Here is a 23,200-nt window from a genome sequence, read left to right on the forward strand (position 1 = left end):
ATGTGGAAGGTCGGCAATAGTGTGGCAGTGACAATTTTATAAACTCCATTTTCGTAACCACGGCAGTCACATGTTTTACTGTAGTTGTTGCCGAATCCAGGGTATGTGTAATCACCACCAAGGTCAATAATATGATTCCAATGACATGCATCAGCGCGTACTGCTAACAGGGTTTAGCTATATTAAAATGTGTCCCCAACACTGGCTTCGAAGGTCATCACTGTTCTGTCCACTGTGAAATGACTGCGTGAAATGATGCATGACAGGCTCACTGTGCATGCAATGGAAGCGATGCAAGAATGTAAATGTAGGCAGATAAATAATAAATTTCAAAAGATACATAACAGCTATAGATTTTAAACTGACCAATATCAATATGCATTGGTCAAACATGATTGTACAAATCGCACGCACCACACGGGGGCATCATTCAGCACATTGGACAGCGACGTGTTCCGTGACGTGGCCACGTCGGCTACCGGAAGCTACGTCATCTGATGGATTTAAATGTTTTTTATTTTATTTTCCTGGATGAAGATTAATCTCGTTCGAAGAAAATTGATTTTGTCGTTAATCTGTGATTCAGGGGTAGGATCCACCCGTGATTAAAACGACTGGTATGACGTGACGGCCAGCGTTAATTTGTATCAAAGTGAGTTTGGTACGGTGACAATGTATGGCTATATCTAGCCACCTGGCTACAGCTGTAACATTCACCGGAAGCCGGTTAGTTATCAGTATTGTTGTTCTAGTTTTAGTTAATCCAAATCGCTATGTCAATACAAATTCTCTGCACAGGCCACATATTCATTCTTTGTTAAATTGCAATCAGTGGGTGAATTGAGATTAGTTTAGCTTGTAGAGCAAACAATTTACTGGCAAGTAATACATCTTACATAACGTAAAACACTTTAAATAATAATTAACTAATTGGCTGAGCAACGGGGGGGGGGGGGGGGGGGGGGGCTGGGGTGTAAAGTATGGTATGTAATAATGTGTGGATGACCATCTATTTCGTATGATATTTTACGAATTGCAATTCGTTAGCTAGGTGGCTAATGTTAGCTAGGCTAGAAGTTAGGGTTAGGTGTAAAGTTAAATGGTAAGTGGAAGGGTTAGCTAACATGCAAAGTAGCTAATGGTAGTAAGTACTTGCAAAGTTGCCTAAACATCACACTGTTGCCATGGTTTCTCCATGGATAATCAGTTTGAAAGAAGTCGCTGTAAAAAAGACTCCATAGTCTCTACAAGCCAGAATGTTGATAAAAAATGTATTTGAGGTTACTTTACAGGTTGTCCTTTTAACGGAAAGTAGTGGGGATCAAATGTGCACAGTAAAGTATTGTTAAATAAATAAAATACAATTGCTTACCCGAGTTTTTGCGGCACTGGAAGGTTCTGTCATGTGTATTTTCCATCTCCTGACATATTTCACGTGATGCACAAAATGTAAACAATAGCCGAATGTAACCAAACATTATAGACCAAAGCACATTCCCTCACAATCAGCTGTAAGTGCTTGTGAAATTTGCCAACTGATTGCGTGGGACAACATACAGTCTGTGCTTCGTTTAAACTTGGCCGTTGTTGACATTTTGTGCTAGTTGCGTGCGAATTGCGTCTGCATTGAAAATACAAACTGATATACAGACCAGCGTACAGAAAGTCTAGTTAATAACACTACTTTGTACATATTTTGCCTCCGATTACCTTCTACATAAGGATAAATCAGTGGACAACCGGTAATGTACATTCAAATATTTTTTTTTCAACATTCTGACTTGTGATGGGACTGTTCACAAAAAGTGAGCCTACATGTTTATGACAAGAAAGGAGTCTACTTCTCTCATATTCATAGAGGCTAAAGTTGTCCGTGATGAGATTCGAACGCACAACCTTTGGGTTGCTGGAAGTTCGCGTTCTAAACCCACCCTGACCAACCACACTTTTTGTTTTTTCCTTATGTTACCATACCAAACGTAACATATCATACTAATTTGAGTTGCCCGGATTTTCGTTTACTATGTTACGTCTAGTGTATGAGACCAGTCTGGGCAGAGGTAGGAGGGTGCGTTTCTACTGCACATGCATGTACTGCATCTATTCCTGTTGACACTGCTTGAACTCAACATTATCTAGCTAGTTGGCTGTTCCTTGGTGCCTCTGTGATTTACGAATGATAGGCCTAGCTACCTATGTTTCATGTCCACAACTAACTTGAAGGGATACATGGTGACTGACTTTTCTTCCAACGTGACTATCTCTATGTCCTCTCCAGATCACCAGGGGAAAGCAACACCTGGCTCCACGTAGTGCGTTCCCAACCATGAGGAGGTGACAGCCAGCTCACTCTGCTGCTAGGTCTTGCTGCTTGGACATATGGCAAGGTAACACACACTTTATTTGTGGGTTGTATTATTAGCCAATCTAGCTCGAATCTCCAACCGCGTAGGATAACCATCCATCGAAATAAAGGGATATGTCTAGAGCTGGACCGGGGGTGGTGTGTCTGGAGCTGGACCGGGGGTGGTGTGTCTAGAGCTGGACCGGGGGTGGTGTGTCTAGAACTGGACCGGGGGTGGTGTGCCTAGAGCTGGACCGGGGGTGGTGTGCCTAGAGCTGGACCGGGGGGTGGTGTGCCTAGAGCTGGACCGGGGGGTGGTGTGCCTAGAGCTGGACCGGGGGTGGTGTGCCTAGAGCTGGACCGGGGGTGGTGTGCCTAGAGCTGGACCGGGGGTGGTGTGCCTAGAGCTGGACCGGGGGTGGTGTGTCTAGAGCTGGACCGGGGGTGGTGTGTCTAGAGCTGGACCGGGGGTGGTGTGTCTAGAGCTGGACCGGGGGTGGTGTGTCTAGAGCTGGACCGGGGGTGGTAGGTCTGGAGCTGGACCGGGGGTGGTGTGTCTAGAGCTGGACCGGGGGTGGTGTGTCTAGAACTGGACCGGGGGTGGTGTGCCTAGAGCTGGACCGGGGGTGGTGTGCCTAGAGCTGGACCGGGGGTGGTGTGCCTAGAGCCGGACCGGGGGTGGTGTGCCTAGAGCTGGACCGGGGGTGGTGTGCCTAGAGCTGGACCGGGGGTGGTGTGCCTAGAGCTGGACCGGGGGTGGTGTGTCTGGAGCTGGACCGGGGGTGGTGTGTCTAGAGCTGGACCGGGGGTGGTGTGTCTAGAGCTGGACCAGGGGTGGTGTGTCTAGAGCTGGACCGGGGGTGGTGTGTCTAGAGCTGGACCAGGGGTGGTGTGTCTAGAGCTGGACCAGGGGTGGTGTGTCTAGAGCTGGACCAGGGGTGGTGTGTCTAGAGCTGGACCAGGGGTGGTGTGTCTAGAGCTGGACCAGGGGTGGTGTGTCTAGAGCTGGACCGGGGGTGGTGTGTCTAGAGCTGGACCAGGGGTGGTGTGTCTAGAGCTGGACCAGGGGTGGTGTGTCCATAAACTCTCTTCCCAGGTGGTGGATCAGAGGATATAAAACAATTAAAAAAAATAGAACAAAAACTGAATCGGCATACTGGTATAATAATGGTCTCGAAGGACAACGTCAGCATGTGTTTAGGTGAAGAGATCTAATGTTTATGATTGTTTGAAATGTTACCACAGTGTTATGTTATACAGAACTAGTAATGCAATAACTGCACGTGTCCATGCGTTATGTTGTAGTAGGCTATGTCTATGAAAGTAATGAAAACCTCCCCTCCTCCAGGATCACTTTCTCATGCCTGCCAGCCTCCTGGTACTGCAGTGTGTCCTTGCTGTCTCTGGGCTGTGTTCCCAGGCAAAGGGCCTTCTTCCTGGTGTTCCTCACCTGCTCTGCCCTGGTTTTCCTGGGGGTCTACCAGACTGAGCTCTGGGGGCCCCAGCGCCACAGGGGACAGGTCAACAAGTGAGTGAGACGTCAGATGAACGGACAGACAGAATGACAAACAGAGAGCGAGAGACAAACAGGCGCACACAAACAAAAAACAAACACACCAGGCAAAGTGTTTGCACTGTACTACTACTAAGTCAACCCAGACTCTGCATTCATAGTGTAATTGTATGGTGTCTAACATGTTTCTCTCTCCATCTCCCGCTACCTCTAGATACCTCTCATCTGTGGAGACCATGGAGGCTACCGATGTCACCAACGCAGCTCTAAACTATGGGATCGTGGTGGACTGCGGCAGCAGCGGCTCCAGGGTGTATGTGTACTACTGGCCCCCCCACCATGGAAACCTCCACACCCTGCTGGACATCAGGCAGATGAGGGACCACGACCGCCACCCTGTGGTCATGAAGATCAAACCTGGTGAGGAGGGTTAGGCCAGGAAAGAGTGGGTGGTACAATAACAACAGCAGAGAACAACCAAACTGTTGAATGACCAGGAGAAAAGGATGTTATCCTCAGCAATGCCGTCGCCACATCACAGCAGAAACACGTTGTCTTTACTCTGTCAGATGCCCCTCTACGTCTTCACCTCTGGTACAGAGCGAGCTAAGATACAGTAGCTAATTACCTGTAACGGCCAAAATACAGGAAACGCCAACAGAATTTGTCTTAGTAAGGCGTTGAGCCATTACAACTGCCAGAACAGATTCTACAATCTGTGTCTGGAACTCTACTGGAGGGATCTTCCATTAGAAATTCCTTCATTTTATGTTTTTGGTGGTGGTGGAAAACACTGTCTCAGGTGCAGCCCAAGAATATTCCGTAAGTGTTCAATTGGGTTGAGATCTGAACACACACACACCCACTAAGCTCCTCTGGGACCCCTTTTTCAATGTCACTGAGATCCTCTTGTTCTAGCCATGGTAGCCAAAATAATGAGCAACGGGGTGTTTTTCTACATGACCCTAAGCATGATGGGATGTTAATTGCTTAATTAACTCAGGAACCACACTTGGGTGGAAGCACCTGCTTTCGGTATACTTTGTGTCCCTCATTTCCTCAAGTGTTTCCTTTTTATTTTGGTAGTTACCTACATGTTCACCATGTATGGGGGCTTGGTACCCCAGAAGAAGTTAGCTGTCACACAGTGTGGAGGGTTTCTACCTGTGTTTTCCCATGTTGTCAGGCCACACCTACACATGTCCTCAACCTGCTCGTTATCTCAACATTCTTTCCATTACCTCCTATTGGCCTGATACCTGAACACACTGGGACTGAGTAGGACCACAATTGCTAAGCAGTTAGCAGCTGCTTTGTTCCCACTAAATGAACAGTAGAATTTACAGTAGAAATAGTAAATCTGTCCTGTTACACCCCAGCCAAGGCCACTACCTCATCCTCAACTCAGCTATCGCTAAGCTCTCTCGCTTCTCTCTCCAGGTATTTCCACCATGGCGCTGAGCCCAGCCAAGGCCAGTGACTACCTCCATCCCCTCCTTTCCTTCGCTGCCACCCATGTCCCCAGGAAGAAACACAAGGAGACTCCTCTCTATATCCTCTGTACTGCTGGTATGAGACTGCTGCCTGAGAGGTAGGCCTCAGCCCTCCACCTCCACTTTGTCAGGGTTCAAGGGTCAGCTGGGGGTCAAGCACAGGATCCCCCCCTAGAGATCTGTGGGAGGTTTAGGGCATTGATTTATACATCTCTAACAGCGGTTTAAAAAGTGTGTTTATTTCTCCCCATGTCACTTCCCTCCCCCATCCCAGTCAGCAGGCTGCTATCCTGGAGGACTTGGTAAGAGATGTTCCAGTGGAGTTTGACTTCCTGTTCTCCAGCTCCCATGCAGAGGTGATCTCTGGGAAACAGGAAGGTGAGACAGAGAGCTGTGAGCCTGATGGGAATAGGGTACAGTTATACCTAGACACTGATCGATTCCTGGGATCACACATACATAAACTGAATCCATGCTCGACTAAGTGGCTTTTGATAAGTGTCTGCTGAATGTGTGTGAAAAAAGGCCAAATGCTCTAATATACTGCACCTGTCCACTATGTGTGTGTTTTGTGGTGTTAATGTTAACACTGTCTTTCCGCCCACAGGTGTGTATGCATGGATTGGTATTAACTTTGTGTTGGGACGCTTTGACCATGCAGAGTATGGTGAGTGTGAGGATATGGCTACGTTGATGATGTCACTTGTTTGTCCACTGCAAAGGATGAGGCTGGATTTTGTATAGAGTTATGGCTTAGCTGTAGGCCTGAAACATATCGGTAGCCACCATTTTATAGGGCGTTAGATGCCGTACATGGCGGCTATACCCATGTCTCAAGGCTAGGTTTTTAAGGCCTTCGCAGATGACGATTTTAGCCATGTTATGCCACGATTTTGCCGTCCCAAACAAAATGTCCACGTCGTGGGCAAATTCTTAGGTCGTAAACGATTATCGGCCGTCTTGGCTCATTCAGTGTGACCGGGTCTAGTAAGTAACGCCACGTGCGGTCGTAAACTCTGACAAAGTTCTAGCAGTGTCAGAATTGATTTGCCTTTATCGTATAGTGTGGGGGTGTTACGAGCCCATCCCGGTGACTGACCAATAGGAACACGGCCGGCACTGAGTATGCACACAATGCTATTATTGTGAATGGTCAGATGAATATAATAGTTTCATTTAAACGTTTAGCCTACATGCACTGTAAGAAGAACGGTTTTCCTGATAATCCTGTTTACATGGACACATCTGAAATCAGGATACCTGATAGCCATTTTCAGCATTTATCAATCAAAATAAACGTTCTACCACAGCGACCATGTTATTTTGGGGAAGCCTATTTGATTCTGAGTTCGGACATATAAAGTTTGTATGCGAAAACTATTTCTAAGATGCATAGGGGGAGAGCCAGGTCGAAAGTAACACAGAAGCTATAACGACGTAGTGAAGTCAGCACGTTCCTAATGCAGAGGATGAGCTCCCTGCAAAATAACAACCCAGTCTGAAAATGTTTCGCCGAGTTATTAACAAAAAGGGGTTTTGAGTGATTGTTAAAAAATACCGACCCGGAAGTGTTTTCCGGCTGTAGAGTTGTTTAGGGGTTTTAAGGTTCCAAACATATTTATTTTACATTTACATACATTTACGTCATTTAGCAGACGCTCTTATCCAGAGCGACTTCCAAATTGGTGCATTCACCTTATGATATCCAGTGGAACAACCACTTTACAATAGTACATCTATATCTTTTTTTGGGGGGGGGGGGGGTTTAGAAGGATTACTTTATTTTAACTTCTAAGCACAGGCCATTGTCTCTTCCCCTAGTTAATATTGCTTTTATAATGTTAGCAAAATATAATTACATGTGACGGACTGTTTGAAAATTATATGGCATCATTACAATTCTGCCTTAATCAATTGACTTGACGGATCAGCTTTTCACGTAAACTTTTATCGGCAGGTTAGTGGTTAAAAATGTATATCTTATATATATTCTGGTGGTCAGTTACCTTCTGTCACGCCATGCATGATGATCTTTCCGTTTGTGAAGAGAATGAAGTCGTTTATTCGATCAAGACCCGAGAAGCGCGCATGACAAGGACAGCTGCAGCGCACCTGATTCGTAGAGCTAATCATGAATAGTCACTGATTATTGTGAACAACATCTACTACTACGGACCATTAAAGTGAGATGAGAAAATGATGGTTAATATAGTTATTATGTGATCCATTTTAGTCCCATTTTTAATATTGTGGTTGGTTAATTTTCATAAATTACGAACCTATTGCAATAATTATTAAAATCTACACAAACATGAAATGATGGCCGATGGTACATTTGTTTAAACTAGGAACATGGAGATAAGATACTGTAGATATTGTGCACTTCTCGCCAGCTGTTATTTCCGTTCCAAAGCTGTGTTACTCCCTCCCTGTTGGCAGGTACAAAAGTAACGTTGGGGTAGTTCTGTGTTTTCTGTCTATTTCATTTAAACTAATTTACCATAGAAATGCTATTACAGTTGCTAATGGTAGAGGACATGTATAAGTTGTGTGTCATAAAGTATGGTGTCTCTAGCTCTATCGATCTCTGAGTAATTGGGGGAAAAAACAGTGTTACTTTCGTCCCGGTTCTCCCTTACTTTCAGTTTTTACTAACTCACTTCACTCACATGCACAAATCAAATACAGAACTGAAGCAAGTTGTAAAATCTGGCCAGGATTATATTTTTATTTGGTAACATTGCGCAGTGTGACATGGTAATCGTAAAAGACTGAATCTGACTAGCTAATTATGATGATGAACCAGATTTGACAGCATCTGATTGTTTGTTTGCCAAAGGGTGATACCGGGGTTTGTATATATGGACATGCATTTTCCTTTTGAACAGACTGGATAGAAAATGTAATGCCTACCTACATTTGACCGGTTACCCACCTGACTGACACTCAATTCTTACTTTTCCTAGAAGATGATGCAATGGTGGAGGTCACTACAGGGTCACAGAACCATCACCCAATTAGCCGGCGGCGTACGGTGGGCATCATGGACATGGGCGGAGCCTCGCTGCAGATAGCCTATGAGGTGCCTAGCGCGGTCCACTTCAGTTCACCTGAACAGGTAAGGAAGGATCCATCTGAGAGCTAGTATTCTGTAGCGTTCTCATTCTATTTGTGTGGTATGACTGGCTGTTGTGTATACTGGTAGGCCTAATGTTAGGGTTTAGTAAAGCACACCATGTATTGGAGATAATGTCTGCGTCCTGATTCTCCACACCAGGGTCGTATTCATTAGGGCACACCGTAGAGAAACGTTTTGTAACGGAAAAAAGAACATGAGCATTTCTTATTGGACACATTCAGGTAGTCCTTCTCTGTTTCCATGTGTTTTCTTCCATTTGGTGCCTTTATGAATCTCCCATTTATCGCAAATAATTTAACGCCAAGATCTTTACAAAGCTATTATTAAAGGAGTAGGGTGAAGTTTCTACTGATTTTAGGCCAGTTTAGCATTTTCCGCACTAAGGCTTAAGGTTAGAATTGGGAAGGGGAAGCTGATTCTAGATAGGTACCTAGGGGAAACTTCACCCCAGAGCATGATTTTATGGTTGAAGTCATGTATGTGGTTCTCTGTCTTCCTCCACAGGAGGAGTCTGGTAAGAGCCTGCTGGCAGAGTTTAACCTGGGCTGTGATTCAGAGCACACACAGCATGTCTACCGTGTATATGTCACCACATTCCTGGGCTTCGGGGGGAACATGGCTCGACAACGCTACGAAGACCAGCTGGTCAACTCAACCATCACCAAGAACAGGTACGACCGGCAGGGGGACACGCACACGGACGCAGAGAGAGCAAGACACACACACACATACACATACATACAGTGCCTTTGGAAAGTATTCAGACCCCTTGACTTTTTTTCTTAATCTACACACAATACCCCATAATGATAAAGCAAACAGGTTTTTAGAAATGTTTGCTAAGTTATAAAAAATTTGTGGCGTAAAGATACTTTAAAGTACTACTTAAAGTAGGTTTTTGGGGTGTCTGTACTTTACTTTACTATTTATATTTTTAACTACTTTCACTTTTACTTCACTACATTTCTAAAGAAAATAATGTACTTTTTACTCCATACATTTTCCCTGACATCCAAAAGTATTAATTACATTTAGAAAATGGTCCAATTCACACACTTATCAAGAGAACATCCCTGGTCATCCCTACTGCCTCTGATCTGACGGACTCACTAAACACAAATGCTTTGTTTGTAAGTTATGTCTGAGTGTTGGAGTGTACCCCTGGCTATCCTTAAAAAAAGAAAATGGTACTTGTCTGGTATGCTTAATATAAGGAATGTGAAATGATTTATGTTTTTACTTTTGATACTTAAGTATATTTAAAACCAAATAATTGTTGACTTTTACTCAAGTAGTATTTTACTGGTTGACTCAACTTGAGTCATTTTCTATTAAGTTATCTTTACTTCTACTTAAGTATGACAATTGGGTACTTTTTCCACCACTGTAAAAAATAAAAAACATATCACATTTACATAAGTATTCAGACCCTTTACTCAGTACTTTGTTGAAGCACCTTTGGCAGCGATTACAGCCTTGAGTCTTTTTGGGTATGACGGTACAAGCTTGGCACACCTGTATTTGGGTGTCTCTCTCATTCTTCTCTGCAGTACCTCTCAAGCGCTGTCAGGTTGGATTGGGAGCATTGTTGCGCAGCTATTTTCAGGTCTCTCCAGAGATGTTCGATCAGGTTCAAGTCCGGGCTCTGGCTGGGCCACTCAAGGACATTCAGAGACTTGTCCTGAAGCCACTCCTGCATTGTCTTGGCTGTGTGCTTAGGGTCATAACTGTTATTTAACTCAGCAAGTCAGTTAAGAACAAATTCTTATTTACAACGATGACCTACCCCGGCCAAACCTGGATGACCCTGGGCCAATTGTGCGCCGCCCTATGGGACTCCCAATCACGGCCGGATATGATGCAACCTGGATTTGAACCAGGTGCTGCAGTGACTCCTCTTGCACTGAGATGTGGTGTTTTAGACCACTGCGCCACTCGTTGTCCTGTTGGAAGGTGAAACTTCGCCCCAGTCTTGAGGTCCTGAGCGCTCTGGAGCAGGTTTTCATTAAGGATCTCTCAGTACTTTGCTCTGTTCATCTTTGCCTTGATCCTGACTGGTTTCCCAGTCCCTGCTGCTGAAAAACATCCCCACAGCATGATGCTGCCACCACCATGCTTCACCGTAGGGATGGTGCCAGGTTTCCTCCAGATGTGACACTTGGCATTCAGGCCAAAGAGTTCAATCTTGGTTTCATCAGACCAGAGAATCTTGTTTCTCATGGTCTGAGAGTCTTTAGGTGCCTTTTGGCAAACTCCAAGCGGGCTGTCATGTGCCTTTTTACTGAGGGGTGGCTTCCGTCTGACCAGTCTACCATAAAGGCCTGATTGGTGGAGTGCTGCAGAGATGGTTGTCCTTCTGGAAGGTTCTCCCATCTCCAGAGAGAAACTCTAGAGCTCTTGGTCACCTCCCTGACCAAGGCCTTTCTCCCCCGATTGCTCAGTTTGTCCGGGTGGCCAGCTCTAGGGAGAGTCTTGGTGTTTCTAAATTTCTTCCATTTTAAGAATTATGGAGTCCACTGTGTTTTGGGGACCTTCAATGCTGCAGACATTTGGTACCCTTCCCCAGACCTGTGCCTCGACACAGTCCTTTCTTGGAGCTCTGCGGGCAATTCCTTCGACCTAATGGCTTGGTTTTTGCTCTGACATGCACTGTCAACTGTGGGACCTTATATAGACAGGTGTGTGCCTTTCCAAATCATGTCCAATCAATTGAATTTACCACAGGTGGACTCCAATCAAGTTGTAGAAACATCTCAATTATGATCAATGGAAACAGGATGCACCTGAGCTCAATTTCGAGTCTCATAGCATAGGGTCTGAATACTTTTATGTGGATAAGGTATTTCTGTTTTTTATTTTTGATACATTTGCAAACATTTCTAAAAACCTGTTTTCACTTTGTCATTATGGGGTATTGTGGGTATTGTGTGTATATTTCTGAGGATTAATTTATTTTGAATACATTTTAGAATAAGGCTGTAATGTAACAAAATATGGAAAATGTCAAGGGGTCTGAATACTTACCAAAGGCACTGTACATACATACATACATGCATACATACATACATACATACATACATACATACATACATACATACATACATACATACACATTCACACTTGCATAAACCTTCTTAAATTCATCAACTTCATCTCAACACCTTGAGTGTGAGAACTCAATGATTGATTGATCGACTGACTATCCCTTCCTTCATGTCACTTCCTGGTTGTCCTCCAGGCTGACAGGCGATCAGACAGGCATGATGGAAGCCACGCCCCTTACGGACCCGTGCCTCCCTGTCGGCCTATCAGACGTGGTGCGTCGGGATGGGCGTGCGGTCCACCTGAGAGGGCAGGGGGACTGGGCGCGGTGCCAGGGGGCAGTCAGGCCTTTCCTGGGTCTCCACAATGGCACCATGGGATCCCCCAGGGGGGTGTACCAGGCCCCCATCGACTACAGCAACTCAGAGTTCTACGGCTTCTCTGAGTTCTTCTACTGCACCGAGGATGTACTGAGGATGGGGGGACCGTACGACAGCGCCAAGTACTCCAAGGCTGCCACGGTAACCACAGCTCATCATTCTAGAACTTATCATGATCAGATATTCTAGACCTGGGTTTCCTCTGTCATTACCTAGGCAGGTTAGGTTTCTCCCCAGCTAGCTCTCTTTGTCCTGATTTTTTTTTAAAGTCTGGTTTCAACAAAAAATATGTTTCCTTGGTACCTTTCTGTGCACTGCCTAAGAAATCGAAGGGAAAATATTGGTTTTGTGAAAGGCAAGAAAATGACTTGTTTGTCATTCTTTTCAAGTTAGCCTGGTACCAGTCTGTGTCGTCACGCCACTCCTTGTCAGGTTTGGCATGATGAGGAGTTGGAATGATAGCACAAACAGATCTGGGAACAGGCTGTCTTTTAAGCTCTTATATCGCCAAGAGATCTTTCCAGGAAGTAACTCCGTTCTCTCCTGTCGGTCTGTCTGCAGGACTATTGTGCCACCAAGTGGTCAACTCTGACCAAGCGTCTAGACAGCAAGCTGTTCTCTAAACAAGCAGACTCCTCCAGACTGAAGTAAGAAACCCTTCAACCCAGTTACCCTGTCTACCGCTGTACTCCATATGTCTAATAGATATTAATCTACTACCATCTGTAAACCCAGTTACCCTGTCTACCGCTGTACTCCATATGTCTAATAGATATTTATCTACTACCATCTGTAAACCCAGTTACCCTGTCTACCGCTGTACTCCATATGTCTAATAGATATTCATCTACTACCATCTGTAAACCCAGTTACCCTGTCTACCGCTGTACTCCATATGTCTAATAGATATTCATCTACTACCATCTGTAAACCCAGTTACCCTGTCTACCGCTGTACTCCATATGTCTAACAGATATTCATCTACGTCCATCTGTCTGGAAATGGAAATGCCTATCTAATAAAAATGGAATGCATATTGAGCATACCTTACCTCAGCATACCTCACCTCATCCACCACCTCTCTCCCTGTCCAGGTACCAGTGTTTTAAGTCAGCCTGGATGTTCCAGGTGCTCCACTCAGGCTTCAGGTTCCCTAAGGACTACCCCGGCCTGAAGACTGCTCAGCTGGTCTATGACAAGGAGGTGCAGTGGACCCTGGGAGCCATCCTGTTTAAGACACGCTTCCTGCCTCTCAGGTCAGTAGACACTTCTTGTGTGTGTGTGTGTCTGTCTGTGTGTCTGTCTGTTATTAATCTATCTCTCTCTCTCTCCTCTCTAACAGGGACCTCCAGGCAGAGTCATTTAAACAGGGCCACTCCAACTGGCTGCGTTCCTCCTTCGTCTACAACCACTACCTGTTTTTTGCCTGTATCCTGGTGGTCCTGCTGGCCATTCTGCTGTACATCCTCCGCCTCCGCAGGATCCACCAGCGAGAACAGAGGCAGGCTGAGGCCCTGAACCTGCTCTGGGTGGAGGAGGGGGAGGCTCTGCTGGCCTGATCCAGGATCAGTTTAGACTGAATCTTTCTTGACCTGAGGCCTTGGGTGTGGTCGGGGTTAATGATCTAGGATGAGTCGTGATGCTCTAAGTAACTGGTGTTCATAGCCTGGTATGCACAGCTCTAGGATCAACCTTTCACCATCTGAGTTGTAGGCTTGACTGGTGCGCTCTATGTTAAGAGGCACTGATCTAGGATCAGATTATCAACCGCAAATCATGACCTTGACTGTGACCAACGGCCTGTTGGGACAATGATCTAGGACCAGTTTAGTCACGCTGAATCATAATGTTGACTATTGGCTAGAAATGCAATAGCAACGTCATCCTACAACGAAGGTTTGAATTATGGGGATGCTGGACACTCCCGTTTTTTACAAAATCTTTACACCCCAGATACAGATATCAACGTTGACCTGACCGTGAGCTCCCTCGTAAAACAGAAAATGTCAACCAAGGTCCAAATCACTATTTATAGTAACCTCTGACCTAGAGTGTTGATGTAAACATAAGTAGGAGGGGCCATATAACTGGAACCTTCAAAAGGGGGAGGAGAATTGCAGGATGTGGGCGAAACATCGTAAAGGGACTGTGGATCGTTAAAACAACGAAACAGAGGAGAATCCCAATAGGTGAAAGACTGAGGACCGAGCCATTCTATTTCTATTGTAGATAATTCACTGTTGCAGAGGGACCACTGTATTGGCCATTTTGTGTGAAGGCAGGTGAAGCTTGACGTTTGAGGCTGAAGTTGCCCTTAACCACAGATCTAGAATCAAGTAACCTACTCCTAATCCTAACCTTAACCATTAGGGGGATGCAAATAAAATCTGACCCTGTATCTGTGGTTAGGGGTAACTTCTAGCTACTCTTTGATGAAAAGGGTGCCTCTATGATTGTCTGTTTGGACAGTATTGTAACCATGACGATACAAACTGTATCTGACCAGTATACTTCCTGTAAATCAAACAGGAACTGCATTCATTCCTTAATAATCCCACTGTGGGAATGCTTTTGATTTGAAGCTTTCAAATAGAAAAAAAGCTTTATTGATTTGTATTGAAAAACTACAATGAGGAATCAAACATGGGGCGGCAGGTAGCCTAGTGGTTAGAGCGTTGGGCCAGTAACCGAAACGTTGCTTGATTGAATCCCCGAGCTGACAAGGTAAAAATCTGTCATTCTGCCCCTGAACAAGGCAGTTAACCCACTGTTCCCCAGGCACCGAAGACGTGGATGTCGATTACGGCAGGTTGGGTTAAATGCGGAAGACACATTTCAGTTGAATGCATTCAGTTGTACAACTGACTAGGTATCCCCCTTTCTCTTCTCAAACAATTTATTAGCTGAATCTCAAATGTTTGAGATATCCCTTTTTAACGTTTTTAAACTGTTTCTTTTGGTGCTGGGAACAGCTGAGCCAGTTATGTTGATGACAAGCTAGTAGAGTGAAACGGGTTGTCAGTGTTTAATGGATTGAAGTTGATGCCTTCTGATTGCATTGTGTTGAACTGTGGTACACACACACACACACACACACACACAAACTGAACTCCAAGTTGTGTGTTACTATGTCAAACTGTCAATGTTAGTTACCCACCTGCTCCTCACCTGCCCTGTACTGTAAATATCCAATCAGCCATCACTATCGGTTTGCTCTACTCCTCTTGATAATGTTGGGAGGTATTGCTGTTGTTAAATGAGGTGCATTGAATTGCTATTCAAAGGAGCCATCTTGTTATTTTGAAGCTGTATAATTTGAGTGGTCACAATGCAAGTCTCTTTGGGTACTTTTTAATGTCAATTCATCACACTTCCTCTTAGCTTTTGACTGTTTCTACGGCTGAAACCTTCAGTGCAGCATTTGAATGTGGTCTTACACTATCCCTCGGTTTGACCTCTTGTCAGTTTTTGACCAGTTTGTTTTGTTGTAGATTTTAACAAGAGGAAGGGGCCTCTAATTGTTGCAGCTCTATTTTGAATTTGGACTCTTCCTAAAGAAGGACCAATGATCAACTGGACCAAGTTTGTGTTCCAAATGGCACCCTATTCCCTATATAGTGCACTATGTTAGAGCAGGGCCTTATTCCCTATATAGTGCACTACGTTAGAGCAGGGCCCTATTCCCTATATAGTGCACTACGTTAGAACAGGGCCCTATTCTCTATATAGTGCACTACTTTAGAGCAGGGCCCTATTCCCTATATAGTGCACTACGTTAGAGCAGGGCCCTATTCCCTATATAGTGCACTACGTTAGAGCAGGGCCCTATTCCCTATATAGTGCACTACTTTAGAGCAGGGCCCTATTCCCTATATAGTGCACTACTTTAGAGCAGGGCCCTATTCCCTATATAGTGCACTACGTTAGCTCGGGGCCCAATTCCCTATATAGTGCACTACTTTAGAGCAGGTCCCATAGGGCTTGGGTTAAAAGTATTGCACAATGTTGTAAATAGGGTGCCATTTGGGTCGTAATCCTAACTGTCTTGTCGGTCTCTTATTGAGGAAAAATAACTCGATGTGGAAAACAAACATCTGTTTTAAATAAATCAATGTTTTAAAACATGTTGCTTCTCTTTGGGTACTTTCTCTTGGTATACGTTAAGGGCCAGGGTCATATTCATTAGTGCACATGGTAGCAAAAAGGTTTTGCAACGGAAAACCAAGTTTTCTTATTGAACAAGTTCAGGTAGTCCCTCCGTTTCATTCCATTTCTTCTGTTTGGTGCCTAGTGTATACGACCGAGCTGGTTTAGCAGGTCTTGGTAACGTATGTCAATGTGCCCTGACATGAACCGAGGTTGGCAGTTGGCACTTTCCAGGGCATTCTGGGTGTTTATATCATCCTGGTACGAGAGACGGGCGCAGGTCGGTGTGTGTGCCAACGGACCAAGGCTGACTCTCCCCATTTTACTTTCTTCAGGGACGGAATTATCTGGAATAAAACTCTTGTGTTTTGCTTTCTCTCAGTTTGCTAAGAATGTAGGAAAGGAAACAAGAAGGGGAAGCTTTAAGAAGATTGGGCCACTGTCCAAACAAATTCTTATCTAGGGAAACAAAAAGAGCACCCTTACCAACGTGTTTTCTTAAAAATATACTTTAATACAACAGCTGCATATAAATATTAAAATATACATGATAATGGTGTACAGTACACTCACACAAACACAAAACAAAAATATTAGGCTTCTATTTGTACGGCACTTTGTACTTTTTTTTCTTGCTGCTTTTAGGTTTTATTATTTTTTTATTTCATTCTGTATTTTGCCCATCCAAAGCGTTTATTGTACTATTGTGATTATTGTAGGTTATTGAAAACAGAGGGGGGGGGGGGGGGGGGGTAGAGGAGTTCTGAAGGGGTATGGGGGGTGCTGTACATGACATGGTGTTCTGGAATGTGTCCTGTTTGTAGTCCAGAAGAGACTTTGCAGTTCCAAAAGAGCTCTTCGTGTTCTAGAATCTGTGTTCTAGAATGTCCATTCCTCTTCTTACTTTGCTCTGTTAGAAAATCATTGGTTTGGGTATCGTTTGTCTTCCTCTGTCTGTCTGTGTGTCTGACAGTCCTGATGGGGTTTAGGGTAACAAACCCAGAGTCTCCGTCTCTCCTGTCTCGGGGCGTCACGTCATCTTTGAAACAGGAGAGGGCCTCCAGTCTCTGGGAGGACAATGTGTGAGTCTGTAGTGTGTGTGTGTGTGTGTGTGTGTGTGTGTGTGTGTGTGAGAGTCTTCAGTTCAGGACCAGTCACTGAGGGGTCACTGTAGTCCCACCAGGGTCATCTTACATCCAAGGCCATTCAGGCTTTAAACAAAGCACACACAAGCCTTCTTCAGCTCTCTCACACACACACACACACACACACACACTGATTGAGCGGAGGGGGAATTCACCTCCTTCCTTAGTTTCATCCATTTCAGACAGTGAATGGAGAGAATAGTGTTCTCCACCTACAGAACACCAACTAGATTAGAACACGAGGCAATGCTCCATTCTTCCTGGTATGAACATGGAAAAAGTAGCAAGAATACTTTGTATTGTTGTCAACCTCGTTATAACATACTACAGTATAGGCCTAGACATTTGGCAGAAAAATGCATCCTACAAATGTGTAATAAGTAATACAGTGCTCAAACTTGTTGTTGAACCGTTTGTTTGTCAGTTCAAACTGGATTCAGCCCTTGTTGTCGATTGCTCAAAGGCATTCTAGAACTGGGTTTCTAAAGGCAGTATTATCGGGAAGGATCTGTCTCTGGGATCGGCTAGCTCTCCCTTTCGGTATGTCAGGGCCGACTCGTTTAGTTTCCCTTTAGTGTGAGGCTGTGTTAGACCAGGGAGCTGGGTAAATGGCTGGTCTGAAATGGCACACTATTCCCTATAGGGGACTACTTTTGACCAGCGCCCTGGTGAAAAGTAGTGCACTATATCTTGAACAGGGAGTCAGTTCGGATGCACCCAATCTGTGATCGGCCAGATGGCTGGCTTCTTGTCCCCCCCCATATGCCAGGTGGCAAATCGGGCTGAAGGTGGAGATCTGACTCGACTACTTTCCCCTGGCACCCCCCTCTATTCAAGGTAAAAAATAAACCGTGTTCTGAGAAGCAGAGTGAGTGGGAGGAATGCTAGCTGAGCGTAGAGAGAGAGAGTGTCCTTGCCAAGACCTCGCCGCCACTCCCGTTCCATCAAAGTTAACCCAAAACACAACCCATGAAACGGTACATGAACAGGAAGAAAAAAAACGAATCCAGTTAGTGTAGGCCTAAGTGGGAGGAAAAAAACGACAGTTTGTGAGTTTGTTACAGTTATTTCTACAGTTGTTGTTGCAGAAAGCAGCAGGAGGGCAGTGCTAGTGCTCCTGCCGGAGAAGAGATTGTGTGACTGTTCTGGCACGGTGTGTGTGTGTGTGTGTGGTGTGTGTGTGTGTGTGTGTGGAGAAGAGAAGCCTCCGAGAGAGAGAAATATATAACCACAGTACAGTAACACTCACTCTCCACCATTTTACCAACACAGAGAGAGGCAATCAACCAAGGCTTGCATTCTAATGTCAATACTACCCAGCTCGAAAGACATGATAGAAATGACTTTATCAGGACCAGATTACAACCAGTTCTGGTAATAAACTAGTTGTAATTATTATTTCAACCAGCTTTTGCCCACTGGGTACACAACACTGTCTGCCCACTACATTGCTCCATAATACATGGTACAGTGGTATGCTAGTATGGACATTTGGAACACAGAAAGTCCAAACTTTACTTTGAGTCGAATTTTCACTTAGTCATGTATTGAAATCAATGGGAAAATGTAAGTTACGTGCAAGTTCCTGTTCACCCCTAAAAGAGATGATGATTATCGTACTAACCACTCTGAGCTCAAATCACAACGTGTGTTTGTGAGTTCATCATGATACACATTATGAGTAATGTAAAAAAACATTCAGAGAGCATTGTGTTGTTTTGGCCGATTTGGAAGAGGTCTGTCCCCTAGTAAAAGGTGCCTCAATGTAATGTCAGATCTGACTGTCCATTTGGTCGTCCTCTCCAGTGTATCTTCTTTTAATCCAGCCACCATCTGTCTTTGGCATCATGTTCCCTTACAGTGCTCCGGGCTGCATTCAGGACTACCAAAGTTACACAAAAACGTTCCAGATTGAAGCCTGATATGAGTTTTTCGTTTTTGTACTGTGTAATAACCACCTTTTTCTCCTCTTGCTCTGTTTTAAACTTTAAAAAATGCTTCATTCCTTCTACTGCTTGAAAATCATAGTAGTGATAATGTCAAGGAAGAGAAGGATGTCTTTTAAAAGTATTGAAACAGGACATTGGTGTTTCTAAGTATCTTCGCACCTCAGTTTTGAGGACCATCACTGCAGCAGCAGCCAGTGCACCTGAGCGCCAAATAGTTGAAGGTAAATTACCCTTTAGCCCGCTGGTGGGGCGTTCTAAAGGATGGAGTTTCCATAGGTGAGAATGGAATGTTTTTATGGAACATTGGCTCTGGAACGCAGCCCGGGTTTCTCAAGGTTGGTTCTCTTTGAAAAAAAAACAAAACAGAACAGTATTGCTTAACATCGCCATGGTGATCTATCCGTCACTCCCACCTCTGAAATTGTCCCTCCGTGAATGTATTTATTTCTTCTCTTGTTTGGTTGCTTTGACTGTGTACATCGTTAGGTAAATACCCACTGGGCACAGATGTCAATTCAACGTTTATTCCACGTTGGGTCAACATAAATTCATTGAAATGAAGTGGAAACAACGTTGATTCAACCAGTCTGTGCCAGGTAGGTATGCTCATTGCTAGGTTGTTTTGTTCAGGCATACTGTACTGTAGGTTATGTGGCTCATAGCTCTAGTAGGCACTTCAAACACAACATTTGCCTTTCAACTTGAACACAACATTCCACTTTCTATGTTAACACAACGTTTCCCTTTCAACGTTAAAGGCCCAGTGCAGACAAAAATTTGATTTCCTGTGTTTTATGTATATTTCCACTGAATGGCACGGCAAGCGGTACCGGAGCGCCAAGTCTAGGTCCAAAAGGCTCCTTAACAGCTTCTTCCCCAAGCCATAAGACTGCTGAGCAAAGTATTTCACAGTAAGGTCTACACCTGTTGTATTCGGCACACGTGACAAATAACATTTGATTTGGTTAATATGTCAAAATTATGAAAAATATGATAATGCACTTTTATTGTAAGTGCTGTTTGAAAAGACCGCCTGAAATTTCAGCCTGTTTTGGTGGGATGGAGTTTTGGCCTGCCTGGTGACATCACAAATTACTTAATAGACCAATAAGAAAGAGAGTTCCAAACCTCTCTGCCAATAACAGCTAGTTTTCAGTTTTCCCTTCCCCACTCAGACCACTCCCAAACAGTCTGTCAAAATTCTTGCTTGAGAAATTGCTCTTTGCTAAGAAGCTATTTCTGTTTTGTTTCTTTTTGACCATTTTAACTGGAAACAATCACAGTCGGGTACTTCATTTTCACCCAGAAATGATTTGATATTAAGATAAAATGGCTGCATTGGACCTTTAACACAATGTTTCAACTTCAGCACAACATTGCTCTTTCAAGGTTAACACAACATTGCCCTTTTAACGTTGGCAGAAGATTCTGCCATGTTGTTGCTCAGGTGAGAAGTTGCGTTTCACCAAGCACTGTATGCTATAGTATACTGAACCAGAAACCATATTCACCATTTACAGACCCAGACAACAACAGTTTCTGTTGCTGAAAACCAAGACCAAATACAACAAATAGGCTGTCAATCAATAATCATGTTTTAAAAAAAGGTGCAGATACGTTACTCTTTAGAAGGTGTTTGGTTGTACCCACCGCAGTGCAAATAGGTTTTGTGACTGGCGTGACCAACGAAACTCACTGGCCTTTAAAACACAATGTACTCTGGTCTGCATCACGTCGGACTTCTGCTACAAGACCACCTTTGGCTTGACCAACAAAGGCAGCACCATAGAGTTAGAAAGAGGGCGGTAGAAAAAAAAGATAGGCCCTCTTTCTAACTCTATGGGCAGAACAGAACTCAGACACTCTCTAGTCGCTAAAAGACCATCCCCACTTTGTGGGAGCATGGCTTTGTGAGTAAAACCAAACAACAAAACACAAACAACTTTAACGACAAATGTAACAAAAATGCTCCACCACAATAGCTGTTGACTCTTGTTGCCTTTAAGAAAGGAAGGTGCACTACAGGTTCACATTAGGAGTCAGACGAAGCAGAAGGCGTGGAGAAGGCGTCGAGGACAGACGCATCCCTTTTTGTTTTCGGTTTATATTGAACACAAACACCCAGACAGCGTTATGCTGTAGCGCTAAAGGCAGACCGATAGGAGCTTTCAGTCACTTCCATAGAGATGGGAAAGAGAGAACACCTAACTTTATGGGAAGTGCGCCCTCTATTAATCTCTATGGGCATGTCCTGTATATGCTAGCCTTACCCAACAATCCTCTCAGATTTAAATGTTAACAGTTATTTAATGGATGTCTGATTGATGTATCAAATCGACCTTTCAGGCAATAATACAGGTAGCAAAAGGCATCCTTTTCATAAAGGATGTGTGAGGGTAAACATTAAAACGATCAACGTTTTTGTTGTTGTTAATCAATTCAACTTCATCTTCAGATTGATGATTGAATGATTGGATAATGGCAGTAGTAGTTGGAGTGAGAGGGTTGGGTAAGAGCTGATCACTTCAGCTTTCATTTCAGTTCTCTGAAATGTCAGCTGTTCCTGTCATCTTTGGTCGGTTGGATTTAATAGCTACTTTTTTGAAAGTGAATTGTTCTTCCTTCTAACTCTGTGATGAAAGCTCCGCAAGTCGTAGCTGCTACAGTTGCTTTGATGTTTGGTGTTATCACAGTTCATCCTCTGTTCTCTGGTCGTTCTGAGAGAAGGAACTTGCATTTTCAGGGTCATGTTCATTAGGGCACCTAACAAAACGTTTTAAGAAGTTTTGCAATGGAAAAAAACAAACATTTGCATTTCTTATTGGAGAAGTTCAGGTAATCTTCCCTGTTTCAGTCATTTTTGTTACGTTTGGTGCCTGACGAACTGGACCCAGGTGTTTCTCAAAGGGGAATAGACAGGATACAGCTACGAATCAAAGTGCTCATTTATGCCCTCTGTGGTAAGCACCAATTACGTCGCTCGCTGGTCAAAAGAGGCTCATCCCACTGATCTTTACTACCAGGGTCTATTCCAGGAGGGTGTACCCAAGCCTGCTAAACGTTGCAGATAGCAATGTTGTGAATAGAGAAGACATTACTCCTTACTCTAATGTCAGAGATGCACGTCTGTTCCATACAGTCTATTTCTTTCTGAACCTTCCAAGGAACATTGTGGCCTAATGAACATGACCCTCCCCCGTCCCTCCCACTTCTCTTCCTGCCCTACTCTCATGCCAACACCCTGCCAACTTCTCTATCATCTACAAACAGTGCAATGTCTATTCATATAGGCACAATGGGATACCAATACAGTTTACTGAAGAAGGGAGAGATTAAACCAACCACACACAGTCATACTACACACACACACACACACACACACACACACACACACACACACACACACACACACCGTCAGCAGCTAGCCTGTGTTGGTGATTAGCTGAAGGTAAGAAGAGTGTGTTACAGAGCGCTACTGAAGAGACAGAAGGAAACAGAGGGGAGGGTTGAACTCAAACCTCAGTCTCTGTTGACCTATAACCCCCACCTCCTCCATCTGCTCCTCTCTCTCTCTTTCTCCATCCCTTTCTCCATTCACCTATTCTCCAGGTGACAGAGTGTAGTGGGGGACGGTAGGAGTGGGTGGCTGTGTCCGCGGGGTGTCGGAGGAGAGCTGGTGGTGTTGGCCAGTCCATTAGGCAGCCGTCCCCTCTCCCGGTCCAGGGGGGGGTCAGGGGTGATGGGGGGTACATTAGGCAGCTGTCCCCTCTCCCGGTCCAGGGGGGGGTCAGGGGTAATGGGGGGTACATTAGGCAGCTGTCCCCTCTCCCGGTCCAGGGGGGGTCAGGGGTGATGGGGGGTACATTAGGCAGCCGTCTCCTTTCCCGGTCCAGGGGGGGTCTGTGTGTCTTTGCCCTTGGCCCCAGCCTTGGTCAGCCCCCCTCCACTCACCTCCAGGATCCTCTGGACAAACTCTTTGGTCCGTCCAGCCACTAGAGGACCTGAGAACACACAGATGGCGAGGTTAGAATAGAGATACTGTAGATACA

The 23,200-nt window shown here is 44.6% G+C and overlaps 2 protein-coding genes across 8 annotated transcripts in view; one reads left to right on the forward strand and one right to left on the reverse strand.

The window, feature by feature from the left end:
• Positions 1 to 469: 469 nt before the first annotated feature.
• Positions 470 to 16,035, forward strand: LOC106564368 (ectonucleoside triphosphate diphosphohydrolase 7). Of its 3 annotated transcripts, none has more exons than XM_014130427.3 (13): positions 470 to 652; positions 2,279 to 2,387; positions 3,693 to 3,872; positions 4,072 to 4,277; positions 5,298 to 5,448; positions 5,625 to 5,728; positions 5,958 to 6,017; positions 8,317 to 8,468; positions 8,994 to 9,160; positions 11,728 to 12,052; positions 12,473 to 12,558; positions 13,006 to 13,167; positions 13,254 to 16,035. In XM_014130427.3, exons 2-13 carry the CDS (start codon positions 2,380 to 2,382, stop codon positions 13,468 to 13,470), a joined length of 1,818 nt encoding a protein of 605 aa, XP_013985902.2. In that variant the 5' UTR covers positions 470 to 652; positions 2,279 to 2,379; the 3' UTR covers positions 13,471 to 16,035. The 3 variants fall into 3 exon arrangements, with proteins under 3 accessions (XP_013985902.2, XP_013985903.2, XP_045546881.1); XM_014130428.3 differs by having other exon boundaries at positions 8,320 to 8,468; XM_045690925.2 differs by having other exon boundaries at positions 479 to 726.
• Positions 16,036 to 16,550: 515 nt separating this feature from the next.
• Positions 16,551 to 23,200, reverse strand: part of LOC106591223 (uncharacterized) — a 34,447-nt gene continuing 27,797 nt past the window's right edge. For all 5 annotated transcript variants that reach the window (XM_045690929.2, XM_045690928.2, XM_045690932.2 and 2 more), the window contains exon 9: positions 16,551 to 23,152. In XM_045690929.2, coding sequence (XP_045546885.1) covers positions 23,016 to 23,152 — 137 coding nt within the window. In that variant the 3' untranslated portion in view covers positions 16,551 to 23,015. The remainder of the gene's footprint in view (positions 23,153 to 23,200) is intronic.

This window comes from Salmo salar, chromosome 12 (assembly GCF_965601325.2).
Source record: "Salmo salar chromosome 12, fSalSal1, whole genome shotgun sequence".
Taxonomy (NCBI): domain Eukaryota; kingdom Metazoa; phylum Chordata; class Actinopteri; order Salmoniformes; family Salmonidae; genus Salmo; species Salmo salar.

Excerpts from the sequence above, each read along its gene's own strand:
- LOC106564368 (XM_014130427.3), top strand. Across the intron at positions 5,449-5,624 it reads ATGAGACTGCTGCCTGAGAG|TCAGCAGGCTGCTATCCTGG; the intron begins GTAGGCCTCAGC and ends CCCCCATCCCAG. Across the intron at positions 6,018-8,316 it reads CTTTGACCATGCAGAGTATG|AAGATGATGCAATGGTGGAG; the intron begins GTGAGTGTGAGG and ends TACTTTTCCTAG.